Source organism: Thamnophis elegans, chromosome Z (assembly GCF_009769535.1).
Source record: "Thamnophis elegans isolate rThaEle1 chromosome Z, rThaEle1.pri, whole genome shotgun sequence".
Lineage (NCBI taxonomy): Eukaryota > Metazoa > Chordata > Lepidosauria > Squamata > Colubridae > Thamnophis > Thamnophis elegans.
Window position 1 is genome coordinate 28,403,054 of NC_045558.1, and position 23,785 is coordinate 28,426,838.

The 23,785-nt window shown below is 36.8% G+C and overlaps 1 protein-coding gene across 2 annotated transcripts in view; it reads left to right on the plus strand.

The window, feature by feature from the left end:
* The first annotated feature begins 669 nt into the window (after nucleotides 1–669).
* Nucleotides 670–23,785, plus strand: part of PLXDC2 (plexin domain containing 2) — a 276,086-nt gene continuing 252,970 nt past the window's right edge. For both annotated transcript variants that reach the window (XM_032237801.1, XM_032237802.1), the window contains exon 1: nucleotides 670–1,099. In XM_032237801.1, the coding sequence (XP_032093692.1) occupies nucleotides 988–1,099 (112 nt within the window). In that variant the 5' untranslated portion in view covers nucleotides 670–987. The remainder of the gene's footprint in view (nucleotides 1,100–23,785) is intronic.

Here is a 23,785-nt window from a genome sequence, read left to right on the forward strand (position 1 = left end):
AACTCTTTCGCCTGCCGCCGGGTTGCTTCGCCCACTGCCTAGCCAGGCGAGAAGGCATCTCCGGATGACTCCTTGCAAGTTGCCTTTCTGTGTCTGCGGGTGAAGCGCTTGCCCTCGGTTTATATCTTGCTGAACGGGGCAGTCGATAATCCGTCTTCTTCCAGGTCTGGTCGCCGCAGGATTCTACCCATTGTCTTAAAGCCACTGAGGAAACGGGACTCGCTTCTTTCGAGAGCTCCTCGGCCATCCGCGTCTCCCTGGACCAGCCCAACCTATTGTCAACTGGAAAATAACGGGAGCTTACTTCGTCCTAGACCTGCCCATTGGAGTTCTCCACTGGATCGCACCGCAGGAATTCGAGGCTCGTATAATTTGGAAGCCTCCTTCTGGGTGGATTTGTTCCCTAATAACCTTCCCTCAAACCCTCGTTTAACTTAAGTTACGTTTGACTAAGAGGTAAAAAACATCAACCCACAATCTTCTTCAGAGCCACCCTTCGCTAGCGTTGATTTCTGCTCTGGACGAGCATGCAAGGGGGTGAGGGAGGTTGGAAGTGGGCGTCTGCTTGTTGGGTCTTTTGATTTCTGCCTCCTGGACTCTCCTGAACAGTTCGGGAGAGTTTGGCATCAGCAACCAGGTTTTGCTTGTTGACACTCTCCCACACGCACGCATCCACCCCACGCGTATGCAAACACACACCCTTCCCCGTTATTGCGCTGCTGGACTCAGCTCGTTTTTTGGCTTCGCGAGTAGGAAAAGAGTCAGTCGAGGACGCAGAGGAGACGCAGGCGCTTGTCTCTCTTGCTCCTAGTCTGAATGAAACCGGGTCGAGAGAAAAAGTGACTTTACAGACGGGATTTAAAGGAAGTGAAGTGCGGGGACTCAAGCGGAAAAGAGAGGCCGCCTTTTTGCTGTTCCCCAACGGACGCACCCGAGAGACCAAAGAGCGCGCAAGCGGCTGAAAAGGGGCAGTTGCCGAGAGGCGTGATGGCGAGGCTTTGGAAAGCGGAGGTAGCGGCTGCTGGAGCGCTTTTACTTTTGCAGTGCTTGGCTGATCGGATACAATTCATCGGAGCCATGAAACCGAAGCAGAGTCTCGGTAAGGAAAGAAGCGTGCCTGGGAGATGATGGTGGTGAAGAGTTCTTGGGGCGGGGGGGGGGGGGGAGACCCTGAGCAAACGTCTGTGGAATGGATTTTTCCTGGTTTAAGCTTGTGTTTGTCCACAGTGGGAAATCATTTCTTATCTGAGACCTTGGGTTTACTAACCAGATTTGTTTGATAGCCCAGGGTTTCATCTCAAACAGAGGTTTTAAAAAGGAAACATTTCTCTCAACTGGAGGATTGATGTAATATATTTGAAGTGTTTTGGAGCATGTGTAGAGTTCTTTAATCTTGTTGGACAACAACAGGAAGACTGTCAAGTGTGACTATAAAGTTATTGAGATGGGGCTGAGCTAGGAACTTTCTGGAATGACATAACGATTAACATGCTTCCTTCTGAATCTGGCAGGATCGGTGTGTGTGTGATGGAATCACAGTTTGATTAGGCTCCTGGGCACTTCCTCGGGACCACTTTTCTTGTCCCTCAGCTAGATTCCTGTCACACACTCTTCTGTAGAAGAGACCACTCAATGGTATAGATGTGATCTTACATCCTGAGGAAGGTAATTTTAGGTGAAAGGAGTTGGATAATATGGTGACCATTTCTCTGAAGCCAAGAATGATTACTCATTAACAGGGTGATGTTGCCCTACCTTTGACCAGTGGGAACATTGGAGCAATTTATGCTACTTTTTCTTGGCACCTGTTGAATAAATTTTGTCTGCTTGAAATATTTTTAGCAAGAGTGTTCAAAACCATCTTTGTTGGGTGTTTAAAGCAACCTAGAATTGAGAAGATGTTGGTTCAGAGCCTCAATCCACAGGGAAAGTTTCTGGATGACTAATGACTAGTTGCTGTTACCCAACTTCACAGGCTAATCATGAGATTAAAACTCCATTGGTTTCTTATGCAAGCTGCCTTGTGGTTTATAAGCAAGAATGGTGAATGAAGCACAATTACAATTTTGAAGGGAGGAATATTATGTTTTCATGAATCAGCATGGCCACTTTTGATTTTAAAATATATTTGTGAAACAGGAGTTGAGTGGATTAACTTTTCCAAGTTTTGTGTGCTGAGAATAGCATTGTTTATTGAATCTTCTCCTTATCACCCAGTCATTCAAAGTCAGAAGCAGGAATTAGATATCCTGCTTACAGTAAGAATTTGGAATAATCATCTCCAACTCAACATTGACTGCCAAAGAGCCCAGTTCCTCCCACTAAAAGATAGGAAAGATAAACACAATTGTTCAATAAGCATTTGGGTATCATAAAGTTGGCTCACTCCATTTGCCTGTCACTTTGACTGAAGAGAACCATGCTGGAGGAGACTGGTTAAAAATAACCAGTTTCCTCCAGAGATGTTGGACTACAATCCCCAGAATTCAAAACCAACATGGCTTGCAATTGAATCCTAGCAATTGAAGATATGACAGGCAAATAGCTCAGCACTATTTACATTCTTAGAACACCAAGAATCTTTAATTTCTTGTGATATTCCTCAATCCATATTACTACAAGCACACAACCTCACCAAATGTGTGAATCTTTACCTTCCTAAGATGATGAAAAAGTGCGTTTCAGAGCACCTATTCTTCTATGTAGTCTGTGTCCATATCTTAAAAAAAAAACCTGCCATGCCATTGAAGATGATGAGAAGAGGGTTCATTATCAAACACACAGCCAGAATCTCATTCTCTGGCTTCCTGTTCTTCTAGGTTGCAAACAAGAGTTTTATTGACTGGTGTAAATATGCAGTGCAGTGGTGTGGTTTCACAAAGTTGTACATTCTTTTCAGATAAAGCAATATACTGTTTCCTGCCTTTTCATTTCCTTGATTGGGAGCAGAGGTTTAAGGAAATGGGAGACAAGAGTTGTAGGAAAGTCTGCTGCAAGCTTCATAAAAAAAAATGTAATCTTTCCCAAGCATTAAACCACACAGCTGGCGGGGTGATACCCACTCTACAGGAGATTATACCCTGTGGTCTCATCTTCCTGAGTTACTGTGCAACTCTGCAGAGTCTTCCCACATTTATTCCAAAGCAAACTGTACTGAGTACCGCCAGATTTATTCTCTAATAATTACACTGGATGGTATTCTTGGTCTGCTGCCAACAAAGGTAACCCAAAAATTCAAGGAATGTGGTAAACACAGAATTTGTGAATAAAAGGATTTTATTTTGATAGGTCGTATTTGTATTGCATGCACACAAAGAGAGGGGAAATGGTGAGCAGTGAAAAACTGTAAAATGCAAGAACTACTGCAGCTCATATACAACTGCCAAATATTGTACATACCATTGGGAAATGGATAAAGAAAACACATATTATTTTTTTTAAAAATGACCATAAGAATGAAGGTGTGTGTGTACGTGTGTTTGTGGCAGGAGAATCTGGTTGTTAGCTGATGGTGTTTTGAATTTTTGACTCCTTTTGTTTGGCTTTAGGAGTTGAGGGGATTTAAAAGGTAACATGGATTCTTTAAAGCCTTACAGAGATTTAAGCATGTATTTTGCTCCTTAAACATTTCAGGAAAAATTCAGCCTGTTCTTAGGAAACATTTTTAAGGGTTGAAATAGATGTTCCAGATTACTCTGAAGCAAAAAAAACAAAACCATTGTTTGAGGATTTTGCAGGCCCACAAGAGTGCAAATTTTGTGCCTAGATAGTCTAGTTCAGTCAATTCTGTTGTGAATTCCCTTAGGAATGTTTTTGCTTTTTCAGTGAAATACGGTTATATTCCTTAGCATTATGCTATTTGGGCCAGATCTATGTCAATTTATTCTTTTTTGTAGAAAGTTGTTGGGTTAGTGGAAAAAGAAGGTTGGCAAGTGATATGTATTGGCCTTCCCCAGCCTTTTCACTTTCTGGAACTGTTGGGACTACATTAACAAATCATTCTTGGACAACACAGAAAGCAATATTTTGAAAATACTGATGACATATATCACACGGGAGAATAAACAGGTGAATATCATCAGACCTCTACAGTGTGTGGCATCCTTGTATCCATTAATATTGACAGCTGCTTTCTCAAGTGGATTTTTCTTTAAAGTTGTTACTTTCTGTTCACTCTACCTATATAATTAACAAGACTACCTGAGAAATGCAGAATTTTTCTGGGATTTAAACTCTTATCTCCTAAATACAGCATCCAGTCATTCATGTGACCATTATAATATGAAATTAAGTGTAAGCATGCACGCCCTTTATTTCACTCATTCATTCCTTCCCCCCCAAAATAGCATGTTAACCCTTCAGGATGGTTTCAATCATTAGTTGTTCGAGAACAACTAATCACTATGCATGGGGAGTGGGGAATCCAACAATTGTCATCCGGTCATAACATTTCTCAGTGCTTTGAAATGTGTTTTGAGTCAGAAAAATAATACTCCTTGGTGTTTGCTTCTTTTCAGCTAAACTTCAAGCCATATTTGGTTGAAGATCATTTACTGGTTAGAAACTGAGGATAGCTCTGAGCAGATGACATAAATGCATTGTTGGAAACAGGAGAATTCAGACAAGTCAACACCTGGCTGATAAGTTGCTGGGAAGCTGCTCTGACCTTCCCAAATGAGAAGAAAGCAAAAAGTATCTAATAAATAAATTACAGGTAGCCCTCGACTTATAATAGTTCACTTAGTTACCATTCGAAGTTACAACAGCACTGAAAAAAGTGACTTATGACCATTTTTCGCATTGACGACCATTGTAGCATACCCATGGCCACATGATCAAAATCCAGATGTTTGGCAACTGATTCATATTTATGACGGTTGCAGTGTCCTGGGATCATGTAATCATCCTTTGCGATCTTCTGACAAGCAAAGTCAATGGGGAAGCCAGACTCACTTTGCAACTGTTTTACTAACTTAACAATTACAGTGATTCACTTAACAACTGTGGCAAGAAGAGTTGTAAAATAGGGCAAAACTCACTTAGCACCTGTTTTGCTTAGCAACGGAAATTTTGGGCTCAGTTGGGGTTGTAAGTTGAGGACTACCCATGTAATAGCTCAGAAATTAAATAGATACCAAAATACTGTAGAATCAAGAGTTTTCATGTAATTGTTAGGTAGAAATTAGGTACCAAGATAGTTATTTTTCAGAACGGGATTCTATAGATATTTTAATACAGCAGATAGATTGATACTTTAAGTAGCAGACCTGCTGATTGGTTGTGGGATAATTCCAAGGCAGCTGTGTATTCTTTCAAATTCATTAATATAGTATATAAAAGTTAAATACTGTGAAATTCAACAAATACAAAGTGACTGTATTTATACAATAAAATGAACCAGAAGATTTTTTTATTTGTCATTTAGGCTCTGAACACTGGCAATTTGAAATAAACTTATATGATGTGAATCAATCCATTGTGATTAAACCATGGCATTTTAACCATTGTTAAACAATTTTGCTGATAAACTGTTGGGTAAGAATCTTGTGTGGGCTCTGATAGAATAATATGTTTGGAAAGTGAATATAAGAGAAGATTGAATTACAGGATTTCAGCTACAAGTGAACTATGGAGATCACTTATTGAATCCATGGTTTTTTTTGGAATTTTATTACTTATCTTCTGTACTTAATACCTACACCCTTATTTTTTGTTCCTTTTGTCTTATATTGGGCATAGATTTAGCTTATTTTTTAGCCCTCCGATGTTGCCCTCCAGCGAATCTAAATATAGCATTTCAATATTGCTTGGTAGTTACTGAAAAGTGACACGTGTGCAGAAAATTCCAGATATATTCCACCTTAGCTTCACCAAGAAGATTTTAACCAGCAGGGCTAGTTTCTCTGCCAAAGACCTTGGAGAATTTGCTGCTATTCAGAACATGTTCAATTTTTTAGACTGATTTGGTGCATCAGTGCCTTGAGACAATGAAATGAACATTTAAGCATGTATAACCTTTACCAAATGGAATGTTCAGGTTGAATCAATTGGACTATTTAACTTTCTAATTCAATACAATTGGTTGAAATTACAAAAACCAGATTAGAAGAAATAGATTTATTGAAATGCATATCTAAACAGGCTCTTGGCTAATTTTCAGATGCTTTCTTCATACTTGCATACTTCAATGGTAACATGTTTTGTAAAATAGTTTGCATTTTTATCTGGAAAGTGCATGGTACCCTTCTCTTTATTTAATCTTTTGTACAATTTCACAAGTTTTGAAAACTTAAATTTGTGCTGTTTGAAATGAATACTGTTGAGTGTAATCTTAGGTTAATAATGTGTAGATCAAGTCATACTTGATTACTTGCCTTGGGTTGTCTAAGTTTTGAGATGATAATTTTTAACAAGACTATTAGCTCCTACTTTCTTCCCCCTCTCTCCCTCCCTCCCTCTCACTCTCAAAATATATATCTTAATTCAAAATTTACCGGTATACCCTAGGAGTCCACTCCCTACCATGTGTCTAATTCGTTTTTGGTGTCCAACATAAAATAGGCTTTCAAACTTTTTTATGGCCATAAAAGTGGTTTTTCTGTTTATTTATTGAGCAATGCACATTACTTTGATAATAAATGTGTTTAAATTCATTGGATGACACAGATTTTATCACACTGTTGTATACTGCTGTCCTTTTCGTGAATAAATAATACCAGATTGGGTTAAGGCTGATGAGATACAGAGGGAAGGATTAGATGATCTTTGTGTTTCCTTTCAGTTCCAGAATTGAATTATTGTAATTGGTAAGCAATTTGCTTACAGGATGGGCAGGAATGGAATAGTTGCTATATGTAAAGAAAGGCTAAATATCTATACAGTAAAAACTTGAAACATGAAAGAGAAGAAAATGGGCATATAATTTTAGGATTTGACAGATGATAGATTACTCTGGTAGATTTTAAAAGAGAGCTAAAGGAGAAAATTCAAAAGTTAGATAATTACTACAATAATGATTTTGGCTTTATTACAATATTATCTTCATGACCACTGGTAACTTATTGACATAGTGTTTCTAACTGAGTGCTTGCCATATTTCTTAGGTTTTCAACAAATACCTGCTAGTTGGGAATTTTGGAATTTGTAATGCAAATGATTTTGGGGAATATGAGGCTGATAAAAGACTGAATCAGCACTAGCAGGGGTGTTTTTGTTGGTTGGCTGGTTGGCTGGTTTGCTTTTTGTTATTGAACAGCTGTGGAATCATAGTAGATCAATGATAATATATCACTTGAGTTAAAAGTGACAGAGCTAAATTTAATAATTTCTCCCTTGTAATTGTAAATCTAATAAGCTTAATAATACCTACTGCTGCAATAGCACAGGCTACTTTAATAAAATATATTTCTTTGTTAAATTCTATTGATTTTTTTCATTTTTGTGGAACTATGAAAAAAGTATTTCAGTTTTGGCAGCAAGGACTTTGCAAGCCTCTTGATTGTGTTTTGAGATGGAATCATATTCCCACAGAAATCAATGGCAACTATTCCCTTTTCTTTTAAGAGGGTGGGATTGTTGTTCCACTATCTCCTGCCTTTGATATTATAAATTTTGTGCTGGCACATCACCACACCAAGATAACACTGCAGTGCAGAGAAAATGATATGGTTTAGAAGAGAGTAGTTCCCTTTTACTGAAATGTTATCTTCAGAATAAAGGAAATTAACTTTTAAAAATGCAATCTAAAATATGCAGCGTGTATATTTTAATAAAGAATTGTATGATAGCAGAGTGGGATTGCATCCCTACATCAAAATAAACTATACTGTGCTTTGATGGTTTTTGACTAAATATGGGTTAGAACTGATGGTAATTTATAAACCAAGGTTTATGTCATTGCACAAGTTAAGACAGTGTACATATTTATAAACCAAGTAAAATAAGCCAGACCTTAATACCGCTTGGTGTCTGAAGTAAGCCATGGCTATTGTTTGTCTGCGTGGTCTGTTTTGGGAGGGGAAGCACTCATGTGGTGGAGTGAAGCATTTTTAAGCGTATTCACTGAAAACAGGAGAAAGCTATTTACAGGTAGTCCTCAACTTATAACCATAATGGAGCCTGAAATTTCCATTGTGACAATCATTGTGACAAATACTTACGAGACTGGACCCAATTTCACAACTTTTTTTGCAGCTGTCATTAAGTGAACCAATGGATTACTATGGGTAATCCATAGTATCGGAAACTGGCCCAAAAGGCTGGATATTGGCAAAACACATTATACATAATTTTCATATGAGCACAGAATGCTGCAACCAGCAACAAAGACCAGCTGCTTATCAAGGGTCTGAAATGTAATCATGTGACTGCAGGGGTATGTGCAGCCGTCAGAATTAACTGGGTTGTAGATAGCTTTTGTAGTATTCATTGTAACTTCAAACAGTCGCTAAGCAACTAGTCATAAGTGGAGGGTTACCTGTAGTTCTTTTAATTCCAGATTACCCAAATCTTACTTGCTAAATTTAGGAATGATCTGGAATGTTATTTATACATTAGAATCTGCACTTTCTCAGATTTTTTAAATACAAGTTTAGTAGTTATTTTAAAAACATATACTTAAAATAGTTTAGGGACAAGCACGCAGAAAATGGAATGTCCAAGGAAATTGCTTATAAAATGTGTGCTATGAAAAACACTAATACAGTAAGGAAAAAAGATACCTTAATGGGTACCTGCTGAGATTGTAAATAACATTGACGCATACTCAATGTTTGCTTTTTATTTGGAAAAAGTATCAAAGACAGAGAATCCTGAGCTTATTTACTTCCTATTAAAATAATTTTCAGATAGTGGTCATGAGAAGGATAATATGACTGTGGCTTGAGAACAAGAGTAGAAAAGATGCTTAACTACATATTTCTATACCACTGGTCATTCAGCAGGGGCAGAAGGGAGTTGTAATACAGCAACAAAGGGCGCTAAGTTGTTACAGGCAGACCTGCTTTAAAGAAACAAAATAAAATGGTGACTATATGATCTTGAGAGGCAATTTGGTGCAGCAATTAAGGCATCAGTTAGATACTATGAGTTCTACTACAATATAAGGCAGGGAATGAGTCAGCAAAGTTTTTTGGCCTACCAAGATTTATAGAAAGACGACAGCTCCGACCACGCCTTACTCGCACAAGCACGAAGCCGAAAACACCAGCCTGAAGATGGTGAGTGGGACTTTGCCAAGACAATCTCAATCTTACACACACACACACAAACACACACATACAATATTGCTCACAACTGATTCTGATTATGTGGATAGGTGAGCGAATATTTTTGGCAATATAGTGTATATAAATTAATAAATTGTAGTCTTATTTTCCACCTCTAATAATTTGATACAGAGGTGTTTTGTTGTTGTGGTAGGTCAAGAGTTATACATCTTTTTAACCATCATGGTAAAGGTATCATATCTACTTTTGGCCCATCCTGTCTTCAGTCTGTTAAGTATTACTTGGAGCTCAAATTTATTGAATTGTATTTCATGGTGGCAAAATATCTGAATTGTCTGCTCTGCTGGTATTGTCCACTAGAGGGCAAAAAAGCTGTCTCTAGGAGAGCTCCAAGGTTATTCTATTATAATAATAGAATAATTATTAATAGAATAATAATTAAGTCTCTCAACTTAGTATGATCTCCTCCACCTATGCGAACAATTATCTGATTTACCAGTTTCATGAATTTTCAAATGGCAGACAAGGTCAAATTGCTCAAATACGCTTCTGCTGTGGCAGCTATAAAAACAGAGATGTAGAGAAGCTAATTCAGGCTGTAGGTCTCATCTGAGACATGGATAGTTTTTCCATTAACCAGTTTAAACATGACACCAGCTAAATTGATTGGAGTCATCTTTGTTGGGAAGTCTATCCAAAAGTTATAGCTTCTAGTTGTTTTGACTAAGGAAATATTGAAGGATTCACCCAATTAAATAAACAAACCAAATAAAAAAATCCAGAGAAGATGTTTTGTTTTGGTTTTGTAATATATGCTTTTACTCAAAAAAAATATAAGCTAGATAGTTGTTTCCTAATAGAAAAATATTTTTTAGAACTAAACTTGTGCACATAAAATAAGTATTACTTTAAAAAGAGCTATTTCGGCACCAAGTAGAATAATTTTGTGGAGAGATGAATGGGTATGGTGAATTTAATAATCCTCAAAGCTATCCTGGGGGAGTTGTAAGGTTTGCACAGTCATTTTTGAATAGTAACTTACAAATATGTATTCATTATATCTGGGTTTTCAATTTCTTTGAAGAATTATGCTGTGGAATTTCTCTGCTTCAGCTAACTTGAAAATTCAGTTTTTGGTTTCCTTATATAGAAACCCATGCAATAGTGTTCCAGTGTGGTTAAGAAGTTGAATTAGAATTGTGAGACCTTCAGCTAAGAAAGCTGTCTTTGGACAGTCATGTATCTCAGACCAGCTGATCTTACGGAATTGTTGTAAAGAGAAGAAAAAAAAAGAAATGTATATTTATAGCACTGTGAGCTCTTGGTAGAATATAAATGTGTGTTACAAGCATCCATATCTCAATATGACACAACTCCTTGTATCCATGTATTTATTGTATATGTGATAGGTGTAATCTCAAAGGAAGCGATGCGGTGGCTCAGTGGCTAAGACACTGAGCTTGACGATCAGAAGGTTGGCAGTTCAGCTGTTCGAATCCCTAGCGCCACGTAATGGAGTGTTGTCCCACCTTCTGCCAACCTAGCAGTTTGAAAGCACGTAAAAATGCAAGTAGTAAAATAGGGACCGCTTTGGTGGGAAGGTACCAGCGCTGTGTGCGTTGTCGGTTTTTAGTCATGCTGGCCACATGACCACGGAGACGTTGTCAGACAGTGCTGGCTTTTCGGCTTAGAAAGAGAAATGAGCACCACTCCTAGAGCCAGAAACATGCATGTGTGGGGGAACCTTTACCTTAATCTCAAATGGACTATTTCCTTGTAATGCACTTAGTTTTGTATCTAAAAGCTTTGATCTCCAGATACTAGAAATGATCTTTATTCTGATCTATGAGCTTAACATATATGTATAGCTGAATCATCTTGTCTCTTTTTTGGGGGGGGGGAGGGGTTTCTTTGGGAACAGTCATTTTTAAACTTGGGGAAAGAAAATCTTTTGAACATTTAAGAAATGATCAATGAAACCTGCTGGCAGTTTTCAGATGACTTGTGGGCCAAGTTATCTGCACTCTGTAGTAATTAACTCATCCTCTTATGCCAGCAGTGTGTGATTGAGGATGACCTAGTCATTCATGAAGCAATATTTTTTTTGAGTGCTCCAACCTAGTGCAAAGAAGATTGGAAGCTATCAAAGCTTGGCTTGCTATTGAGGCCAACATTATGATCCAATTAGGTGTGGATTCCTTTTGCCTTTTTTCTACTTCTGTATGTGGCCCAGTGAATTAAAATTAAAAAGAATCAGAGACATAGTACCTAGCCAAGCCCTTAGGTGTTGATGCAAGATCTTTCTAGGATTTCATCTTTTTACAGAAAAAATTATAACACATTTCCTTAGAAGGGATTAATTATAGAGTTAATTTGAAACAGCCCACGGTTCATTCAAACTAAAATATAATTCTTTTGGATTACTTTTTAGCATTAATTGATCAGATTATGGCATTCACACATGTTAATCATCCTACCCTCAACCCAGTTAAGAATGATGGGTTAACAGAGTCACTGTTTATTATCTTAGGGGATATAGATGCTATGGTTTGGAGAGGGGATTTATAGGGTTAAAAAACATAAACAGAGACTGATTGTTGTATCATTTTACTCTAATGTTCTTCTCTTCTGTTGATTTGTATATAACATCAAAATACATACATAATTCTTCTATTTTGCATTCAACGCACCAGCTTAGATGATACGGAAATAAGGTAGCGCCTGCTGGAAAAATAAATGTCATAATTTCTGATATACATTTGAAATTGTTTATTCATAATTAAACCTACATCAATTCTTTGCATGTATTAACTCCATCAAATCAGACTCCTTATTTTAAGCCTATTGAATCTTTCTCCTTTCATTTAAGTATCAGAGACATCAAGATATCATACCATTCCTTCATGCTATTGATCAGTTAATTATGTTATATTCAAAGCCACAAACATCCAAGTGCCATGATGATTAGCAGATAATTACACACACTCAAGAAATTTCTGCTTATCATGATTTTGGTCAATAAAGACTTTGATATAAGACTTTTGAGCAATAAAGAAAAAAAAATAATCAGATTTAGTCATACCTTTGTCACATGCAACATTAGCTGCTAACAGTAAGGATAGTATTGTGGCATATGCTTGGGCAGTGACAGATGTAACATTGAAGGAGCTGAAGGATCATATAATCATTATTGTCTGCAAGTACAACCAAACTTTTGTTTAGCCACAAATATGCACATCTTATGCAAGCTTGTAAGCTACTATACTGTTGCTCTCATCCTATCAATACGATACAAATAGAATGCAGCTACCGTGTTTTCCCGAAAACAAGACAGGTCTTATATTCTTTTATCCCCTGAAATATAGCCTTATTATTGGAGGGGGGCTTATTATTTTGGAGCCAGTCTTTTCAGGAGCCCGATCGCAAGAGAGCAGCAACCCGGCAATTCCCCTCTCCAGCTGGGCAGAGCACCACTCACCAACCCAGTGGTATCCCAAAGACACCAAAGCCATGCAAGCAGGGAGAAGGGGGGACCGGCTCACCTGGGTTGGTGCCTTTGGAATACTGCTGGGTCGGTGAATGGCACTCTACCTGGCGGGTGTGTATGCGTGAGCGACTGTTCTCCCCGCTCATGTACCTCACAGTCCTCACCACGACCTGGGCCATCTCTCCCTGCAGGGCCAGGTTTGCTGCTGCCACAGCCATCCCAGCACTGAGGATGATTTCTTCTGAGAAGCCGGTTGGGTCAGCCACCTGCTGCTGAGTCTTCCGGGAGTGCACTTTCCCTTCTAGAGTACCACTCACTGACCCAGCAGTATCCCGAAGGTGCCAAGCCATGCAAGTGCCAGTCCACCCCCTCCCCTGCTCATGCAGTTTGGTGTCTTCAGGATACTGCTGAGTCGGTGAGTGGTGCTCTGCCCGGCTGAAAAAAGGGTTGTCCACTGAGCTTATTTTCGAGAGAGGCATATATTTTTGCCCATCCCAAAAATCTGATATGGCCTTTTTTTAGGCCTTGTCATATTTCTGGGGAAACATGGTATATAATGCACCTTATAGCTGCTCAAATACTTGTTTGTTTTCAGGTATTCTATTACAATACATACAATCTTGGTTAATTACTGCTTATAGACTGATTGATTATCACACAATACAGATTTTGATCGATAGTACTCTTGCCAAGGTTCTGATATTGTCTCCTGTAAAATTTACAGTTTGGGCTTTATGAATTGCTTATTTTTTTCATGAGATCATAGTGATTCAGGTCTTGAGAAGACAATAGATGGAATTTGTAATTTTGTATTTTTGTGATATAAAAGTAGTGACTAGACTTCATAAGAAAGCATAGTACTGTTATTGTCTCTTTTTTTAGCCTTAAGCATTCAGATTTTATCCTGGATTGATTTTTAGTATCAGCAGTTACTTTATCAAAGTGATGGTATTCTGTCTTAAATCATTTGGAAAGCATCTAACTTTAAATAACAAGCATATTTCTCCTTGCATCACAGTTTCCCATCTCTACACCCTACACCTCTATTGCATTTTCCACATTAGATGTAAGAAAAACATGCAGCATACAAGTGACTCTTGACTTATCATCAATTGCTTAGGGATTGTTTGAAGTTAGAATACTCGACTACCAGCCTTATTGGCACTTACAATATTTAGCACATGAAAAAAGCCAGTTTTTGACCAAAAAAAAAACCTATAGCAAACAATGGATTCACTTAATGACTGGCATTTGCTTAACAACCATTACATTCAATTTATGATTGCCATGTTTAATTAATGGCCTCCACAAAGAAAGGTTGTAAAATCGATCAGTCAAATACTAACCTATTTTATGACTATCACAACTTAGGACATAATCAGCAGGCTCCATTATGGTCATAAATTGAATACTACCTATAATTTGATGTATTTAGATTCTTTTGTATCTGGTAGAGGTTTTTTGTTTGTTTGTTTTATCACATTTGTTGACTGCTTCAATTATGAATGACTCTAACTAATGTATATCCCAGCTCTTGCTAATTGGTGAAAAGATAATATAAAAAGAAAACAAATCATTATTATTGAACTTTTATCAATATAAGCAAAAAATTTAAAGAAAAAATTCCATTGTCATAGAGAGAAAGATGACATTTCATCCACAAGAGCTGATGGAATAATGTGTTAATAGCACTAAGCACTGGGAGTAAGGGCCATCCAAATATGGGGGGGGGGGGATTCTACTGGATTTTGTTGGACAGATATTGTTGGAAGCAGGAGGTCTCATAGATATTTGGGGTTTGAGTCACGAAGAAAGTGGCAGCCAGTTGTTTAATTGTTTACCATTATCAATTTTAGTCCAATGTTATTCAAAGGAGAGATGGTATTCAGGAATTCAGAAGATATTTGTGAATTTTTTTTCTGTTGAAATTCTCTTTTATTTCAGATTTTTAAAGAAAATATTCTGGCAAATAGTTTATCACAAGATAATAAAGGCATTTTTAAATAAGTAGCAATATCCTAGGCATAGGGCCTTTTCTGCTGTAGCACCCACTTTATGGAACATCTCCACCCCCAAAAAAGTGGGACTGGCTCAGTTTCTGGAAATCCCTCAAAAGCTGGGAGTACCGTTGGGCCTGGGGACACCAGAGGACTGGTGAGATACTGGGTGGGTTCATTGTAACATTTTCCCTTTCTTAGAACTTTTATAGTATTTTTATAGTTTTAAGTTATATAATAACAACACAATTGCACTTTAACTGAGTTTAGGATTGTTGTCTGCTCCTATGTCACTTTGTTCGTGAAATAAATGGCCATATAAATTTGATAAATAGACAGATAATAGATGAAAATGATAGACAGACAGACATTTCTTGTACATGTCTGGCACTTAGTTAATGCAGAATTCATTAGGAAAATAAATTAAGAGAGCATGCTTTCCTGATTACACTGCCACAAACATAATAGATTAATTATTTGTAGTGCAAGAATTTGTGGACTGGAAACCAAGCATCCAGAATATTACATAGCTCATTAGTTCCACCTATACACAGGGACAGTACATTATTGGTTTAAATGATAAAGCCTATAGTATCTGTAGTAACAGCATTTAGATTCATTATGAGTGAATTTTTCATTTTTATTATATAAAATCTAATTGGCTTTGATGCTTTCTTTAAAAAGACTATTATTAAAATAGGAAAAGTTTATTATTGTTTCTCATTGCATTCAGCTGAGGTAAATTTTGTTACTCAGGTCTTAGGTGAATATGAAAGTTGCAATACTTTCCAAACTTGGCTTGAATGATGTAAGAGGAAACTATTTAAAGATTTACAATACCAGTATAACTGTATCATGACACAGAAGTTTGTAGAAGCATCATTAAATTATTAAACTGAAACATGATTGTTTGGATCATTATTTAATGGCTGCGTCTTTTGGTTTACATTTTTTCTCTATAATAAAAGCACTGGATATCAAAATCGGATATTTCCTCTTCCAATCTATTTCTGATCATGAAATAAAAATAGGAGGAATTTTGTGGTTTCTAGGATACTTAAAGGGTTCAGAAGAATCAAACATTGTTATTTTTTTAAAAAAATCCTTTCTGTAATAATTTCTAAGGTATTATTGCAGTACATTTATTCCTCCTGTTATTCACCATCTATGATAAATATTACAATCCACAATTTTAACAGTGGCTAATAAAATTGGAATAGATTTTCCTTTTGCTGTAATAGTATAAAATTATAAAATCATGCTATGAGAAGGATCTGGGTAGTTTTAGTCTACCAAAAATATGTCTGTAGGGGAGATATGATTGCAGTTTTAAAGATTGTCAACCTGAAGAGGGAATATATATTTTTTCCTTTTTGCCCCAGAGGGAAAGATCAGAACCAACAAAGTAAAGTGTGAGGAAGCAGGGAAAGGTTTTATCAGGAAAAACTTGCTTTACTGTTCAGTATAATAATTGCAGAGGATGATGGTAAAAACATGTGTATGGCCACATCTTAACTGTAGCTTAACATTAGTGCAAGGTAAACAATATAAGAGCCAGGCTAGTATCAGTCTACTGAGAGTAACACATGGAAAGAAATTGGGGGAACCATATAAAATAGAAATTCCAGAGAAAAGGATGGATGGAACTATATATTTATTAATGTTTCTTCAGAAGAAATGCCAATAGATTCATGACATTTTAAATCATTAGAGTGCTTGTTATCTTCCTTTGTAACTAGTCATCTGGTACAGACATCAATCCAGGAAGAATTTATTTTCTTTATTTAAATGCTTTTAGGGCAAATACCTATGGATAAAAAATGGGGGAGGATCAGAATTGTTTAAGAAAATGGGCAGAAAGGCAATTGTAAGTTGAATTGTATTTATTGGCATTTGTATGACTTTCCAGATCTTATTGACTCCCACCTTCTCTGACCCTTAGCTCTGCTGTCCAGAGAGTGATGGCATTTGGCATTCAACAACTTCTGGACATCCACACATCATTTATATCCACTTTAAGGCAACAGGAAGTATTCATTGTATGGACACCATTCTGGTATTGCAGGGGACGGATTTGGGGGTGGGGGTGGTAATCTAATAAAAATAATTTCTGATAGTCTTGGTGCCCAGTAAGGGAGATTTTACTTAACTTTTGACAAATAAAACATATCCATAAACAATTAGTCCAACTTTTATGAATCAATGCATAAAAATCACGAAGCTGTATATCATCTGAGAACCCACACTGCTGATTTTGCTATGCCTGCCCACACAAATAAAATAATTTTAAAAGCTGAAAGGCAAATTATGACTTGTAAAACTCCACACAGTATCCAGAAATTTCAGCCTCCATAAATTATGGTTTACTACTGATGGAAGAAACAAGCTGCAATAATGATTATTCAAACGAAGGTCATTCAAATTAGTTCTTACTACTCAACTAATATATAATGGCAATAGTCCCTTGGCACCCTTTCATTTACTAAATGTGGTCCACTGTGAATAATTATAAGAATAAGTATTATTTAAAAATTGGAATAAATTCTAGCATTCAATGAAATGGTACTACTTAGTAGAAATAGATCCCATGAACTTTTAAGTACCGTACACCTTTTACAAATAATATAGCATAGTGTAAAACTTTCAACTTTATTATAAAAAAAATGAACACAAAGAGAGAAAATTGTTACCATCTTTAATAAAAATACAAATATATAACAAGATGCTTTTATACACTATGCCTTGAAGTCACTTAAATGAATTTTATTAAGTCAAACTCTTAGCTCTAGGAAGCAAACAATGGCAAATCACTTCCTACAATGGTGCCAAGAAAACTACAGGAACTTGTTTAGGTAGTTTCCAGAAGTTAATAGTTATTTGAAGTTTACACACACATACACATGCTTACATGCTTGCTGTGTCTAGCCACCTTGCACAAAACATCTAGTCAAAGCTTTAGCCCTAAAATCATAAATCTAGTAGTCTTGAAATTATCTTGAAATCTACAGTGGGGTTTTTAGTTTAGTATAGCTGGATTATGCCAGACAATAGAAGATAGATGACACTATAACAGATCAGTGTACCACACTGGGTAAAAAGAAAATGAGGAGGACATCTTGAGAAAGAAGATTTCTTTGTTTTTACTTTTTAGGCTACTATTATGTGATTTTTATTAGTAGTTAACAATTAATAGTAGTAGACATCTGGATCCTGACCTAGGTCATTTTCAATATCTTATTGGAGAATCCCTTACTCTTCTGGATTAGACTTTCTGGTAATCCAAAGAGCAGCAGGGAGAAGATGATTTGACTCTGGTTCCTGATCCAGAGCTCTGTTATTGGCTGCAGAGGCCTTCAGGAAGACCTTGCCGGCCACAGAAGTTCCTGAAGGCCTCTGACAGCAAAAAGGAGGCCAGGGGTAACATGCACAAGTGAGGTGAGTCAGTGGCTACATCCCCCCCGAAAATAAGACCTGGTGCCTTTTTTGGTGGCAAAAAATATAAGACAGGGTCTTATTTTCAGGGAAACATGGTAAATACATACAAGCAATATGAGAATAGGAAACTTGGTTAAGCAGTGGTTCCTAAACTTTTGCCACCGTATGTTCCCTGAGTGTAATCTAATGTACAGATGTCCCCTAAATATCTAAATACCAAAATGAATACACATGAATAATATAAACAAACATTGGAGAAAAATAGGTTTGTTGTAACAGAGTACAAATAAAGGTTCTTCACGGAGAAGAGCAACAAAGATGATTAGGGAACTGGAGGCTAAAAGAATGGTTGCAGGAATTGGATATGTCTAGGTTAATGAAAAAAAGGACTAGGGTGACATGATAGCAGTGTTCCAATATCTAAGAGACTGCCACAAAGAAGAGGGGGTCAACCTATTTTCCATAACATCAGAAAACAAAAGAAACAATGGATGGAAAGTAGTCAAGGTGGGAAGCAACTTAGAACTAAGGAAAAATTTCCTGAGATAGCAGTTAATCAGTGGAATGACTTGCTTCCAAGTTGTGGGTGCTCCCAACACTGGATGTTTTTAAGAAGACATTGGACAATTACTTGTCTGAAGTAATATAGAATTTCCTGCCTGAGCAGGGGGTTGGATCCCTTCCAATTCTGGAAATCCCTTTCAACTCTGGATATTCCTTCCAACTCTGTTATTCTGTTATTCACGGTTTGGGAAAACCTGGTTTAACAGTCTTTAGAGAGATTCAAACTGTGAATACAAAAAAGGCAGAAGAATAAAGCATAAGAAACATGTTTTTTTCAGGGAGTATACAGTACTCCCTCTCTAAACACAATTAGATGAGGGAATAAATGGGGAACTCATCAAATTTGCAGATGATACCAAGCTGGGGGGAATAATCAACACTTCAGAAGATAGGCTTAAGATACAGAAGGATCTTGACAAACTTGAACATTGGGCCCTATCTAATAAAATAAAATTCAATGGTGAAAAGAGTAAGGTTCTACATTTAGGCAATAAAAATGAAATGCACAGGTGCAGTATAGGTGGTACCTTGTTCAATAGTAGTAACTGTGAGAGGGATCTTGGAATCCTAGTGGACAACCATTTAAATATGAGCCAGCAATGTGCAGCAGCTGCCAAAAAAGCCAACACAGTTCTAGGCTACATAAACGGGGATAGAATCAAGCTCACGTGAAGTGTTAATACCACTTTATAATGCTTGGTAAGGCAGTATTCCAAGACACTTGGAATACTGCATTCAGGTTTGGTCGCCACGATGTAGAAAAGATGTGGAGACTTTATCTTCGTTTTTTTTTCCCCAGTCATAAATATTTTTTATTTCCATTTTCATTTTCATAACACACACTCACGTGTATACTATACATAGCCGGTATCATATAGTATTAAATAATAATTACATCAGTTCCTCTTATCAACAATGCCCAGAAAAATAGAAACCCATTATAGCTCTTCTGCTCTCCATACACCTCTTTCTTCTAGAAAGTTCTCCAACTTTCTATCTTCCCTCCATCATCCTTTCCTACTCTACTTCCCCTTCCTTTCTACTGCTCCTCTCTCTACAATCCACTCCTCCTTATCCTTCTCATCTTCCCCCCTTACCCTCTCTCCTATCCATCTCTTCCCATCTTTCTCTCCCTTCTGTTTCCCACTCCTCCTCTCATTGGTGTATTTCTGCTACATGTCAATATGCTTAACATATCCTAGTTTTAAAGAAAAAATAGTAATAATAATAGTAATGAAAATATAAGAAAAAACAGTATACATGTGGGGTCAAATTACATTAAAATCTAACACGTCTCGTCAAACCTGATATATATCCCTCCCCCCCACCCTCCCACAACCCCCCACAACCTTTCCCCCCCCGACTTCCCAGAACCCGTACACGGTATAGATTTTTAACAAAACAGTCTAAAATATATTGGAAAAAAGAATAAGAAATTGATAACATCTTTACATTGAACTTAGCTCCTCCTTGCTAAACTAACTTTAAACAATTTAAATCATTCCTGATCTTAAGCATAAGCTATCTGGAATTTCTTAGTCCCGTATTTATTTTGTATATAATCAGTGGTCCTTAAGATATGCAGATATTTGATGTGGAGACTCTAGAAAGAGAGCAGAGAAGAGCAACAAAGATGATTAGGGAACTGGAGACTAAAACATGAAGAACGGTTTGCAGGAACTGGGTATGTCCAGTTTAATGAAAAGAAGGACTAGGCGAGACATGATAGCAGTGTTCATTCAGTGCTCATGGTCATCCCAATGTCATCCTTTATAGCACAGGTGTCAAACTTAATCGTGTCAGGTGATATCACATGATGTATTGTGACTTTTTTGTCTTTGCAGAGCTGGGGTGGGTGTGGCCTATGCGTGATGCATCTGACCCGTGGGCTGCCAGTTTGACACCCTTGTTTTACAGCGTCCAGCCAGTAAGGTAGCCCCTTCTTTTTCCAGTGGCAACTCCCAGCATGATTCATTTTTCAAGTGAATCAGCTTGCCTGACATGGCCAAAATACGATAGCTTTTGTTTGGCGATCCTGGGTTCAGGTGATATTTTTGGTGAGGTTTGTCTAGGACCCCTTTGTTATTTTGCAGTTCATAATCATTGTCTCTAGCTCCATAGTTCAAAGGCTTCTTCCAGCTGCCTTTTTCCGAGTCCATGTTTCATAGCCATAAGTAGCAATTGGAAAAAAAATATTGTATTGATTAATCTGTTGGTAGGTTGGTATCTTTACTCTCCCAGATGTTATTCATGCAGATATTACAGTTCTTCCAAGTGCTTCTGATCTCAGGTCTATAATTACCACATTGTTCATTAAAGCCTAGGAAAATGAATTCCTTTACTATTTGGTTGGTTTCATTTGAATTAGATCAGTTATCTAAAACTATCAAATCTTTGATGAACTTTTGCTTTTCTCTGAATTCTCCCCTACCTCCTTTCCAGTAAAATATGTAGTTTTGGTAAAAGCCAAATTGCCTTTCTACTGGTAATTTAGAGAACTTTCATTGAACTATATGCATTCTTGTGGTTTTCTATTTAATCTATTGGCAGAACAATTATGATAACGTAAGTAAGCATGATTCTCCTCTTGGTTTTGGTTTTGGTTTTGGTTTTGGTTTTGGTTTTGCAAAAGGGATTTCCCTTAATAATCTTATTTTCAAAGATTATAATTTGTATTGGCCAAGTTCTAGACTTACATAAGATCCTACATGGTGCTTGGCTTAGCCAAAAAGAATTTTGCCTGATCAGATCCATTCATCAAATAGCAGAATTCAAAATAATTCTGCAATTAGTATAAGTCTCAGAAGGAATTTACAATGTGACACTGGGGGTTGAAACCTGATTCTCCTGGAGTTCTAACAGAATTAGTTCCTGTGATGCTAGGCTATATTAGTATGCTTTTTCATTGATCTGTGACATAAGTCTTTATAAAACCTAAAACAAACAAATACTAGGTGAAAACTGGCCATGAGACCATTTATTTAGTTTAATTTTATTGGGCCAGGATCTCCAAGTCTGTTTATAATATGGTCTATTTTGCAGAAGACTGAAACCCACATGTATATGCATGCTAAAACATATTCATCAGTTTCCTAAGGTTTCTTCTCTTGCAAAAAATAATAGTTTCCCAATGATTTTTTAGCTCATATAGCAGTTATTTAGGGTAGAAGTATAATGATAATTAATGTCTATACACACATGCTCTTTAACACTGCCCATCTGTGTGCATCTTCGGGTTTCATTTAATGACTGCTCATTTAATGACTGCAGTTAACACAATGATAAAAATAACTTTGTGACCAATCCTTGCATGTACGGCCTTCTTAGGAAAGCCAAGGGTAAATCCTACATACAATCGTGGTTTTACTTAGCAACTTCTTTCCTTAAAAATTGAATTGCCAGTCTCTATTTTTGTTGCCAAATGAGGACTACCTGTAAACCTGGCCATTGCCAATAAAACTTAACCTGCACAAATGAAACATGAAAACATGTTATAAAAACTAAAAATCCAAAATATATATTACTGCTAGGTCTCTACCAATCTTACCAAAGATGGGTTGCTGCTGGTTTGCTCCGAATCGGGTGAACCAGTAGTGGCAGCAGTGGGAAGCTCTGCTCACCTGCCCAGACGCTTCTGCACATGCGCAGAAACATCACGCATGCACGAACGAACCGGTAGTAAAATAAATTGCAACCCACCATTGAACCCTACCCATTCAACCAAAAAGGAAAATGACTAAGTCAACTAATTCTTCTTGTAAGGCTGCATTAACAGGAAAGTTCAAGTTTGAAAGTATAAACTTCTCACTACCACTTCTAACTTGATCCATTAGGTTAGATCCTTCCAAAATTTCTTTATTTGACTATGAAGCCAATGGGGCTCCTGTTTCTCTTATCTGATTGTTTTTCTAGGTATACATCTCATCCCTTCATTCCACATATTCCATTACAGTTCCATTCTGATCTTATTTCATATTACTGTCAAAGACAGTAGACTGATCTGTAAATTTGATTTGTAAGCATTAATCAGTGCTGGCCAGACTGAAGTAAGATTGCTATTTTAAAGAACACAACTAGATATTAGAGATAATTGGCCACATAATCAATCTGGTTATTCCAAACTAACCTATTCTTTCCCATGTTCAAGTAAGAGTGAATTATTAACCTGGTTGCATTTAGGCTGCAAAATATATTGGGTTAGCTCCAAAGGAATTGCAGTATTTTAGGTTTGGTTACTTCTGAATTAGAAGAAATTGAGAGTAAAGCCATAACAGAAAGTCAATACTATAAATCTGTTTTAAGTACTGCCACTATCTTTCAGTAAATAAATTATGCAAACTTGCAAGGTTGATTTTGAGCCCTCCTTGTAGCTCACTGAAATATGTTTGAAAGTAGCTTTTCATTTTCATACTGGCCTAGTAGTTTTCTTAGTATAATAGTAACAATGAATTGTTAATTTCACCTAATATTTTAAAATATTTAATTAAAAGGTGTAATGTGGCTCCTGTTGACATTTTTCGTGTAAATTCTCCCCAGAAACAGAAAGAGCAATTAGTACACTGAGCTTTTTTTCCTGGTATGCCACCATACTTATTTTTATAATGAAAAGCATCTAATAAATAAAATTTAAATCAGATGTGTATGTGTGTGGGGAAATGCTTGATTAATGACAATAGCACTTTGTTATATAATCCCATTTAAAAAAAACTATTCGTCATAATAATATTTCATCTCTAAAAGCACAGAAGGAAGAGATAGCTTCCATTTACCCTATGTATTATTGTTGAATAATCTGCATCCTGTTTTTCTGAATCAAGTAATTTAAAAAATTTTCTTTGTCAACAAAAGAAATGTGACTGCATGTAAATATTTGTCTCCCCACACTGAGTTAAAAAAAGATATTCTGCTAGCCAATTTGAAAAAGAGACATTTGTATTAACTTAATTAAAACAAAAAAGTGAAAATAAGGCATGATTTTTGATTAAGCCCTAGCGTAAAACTGAACAAATGTCCACTTATCCATACAAAAATGCAATCTAACATGCGACATTATTTTTCTCTTAACTCTACATTAA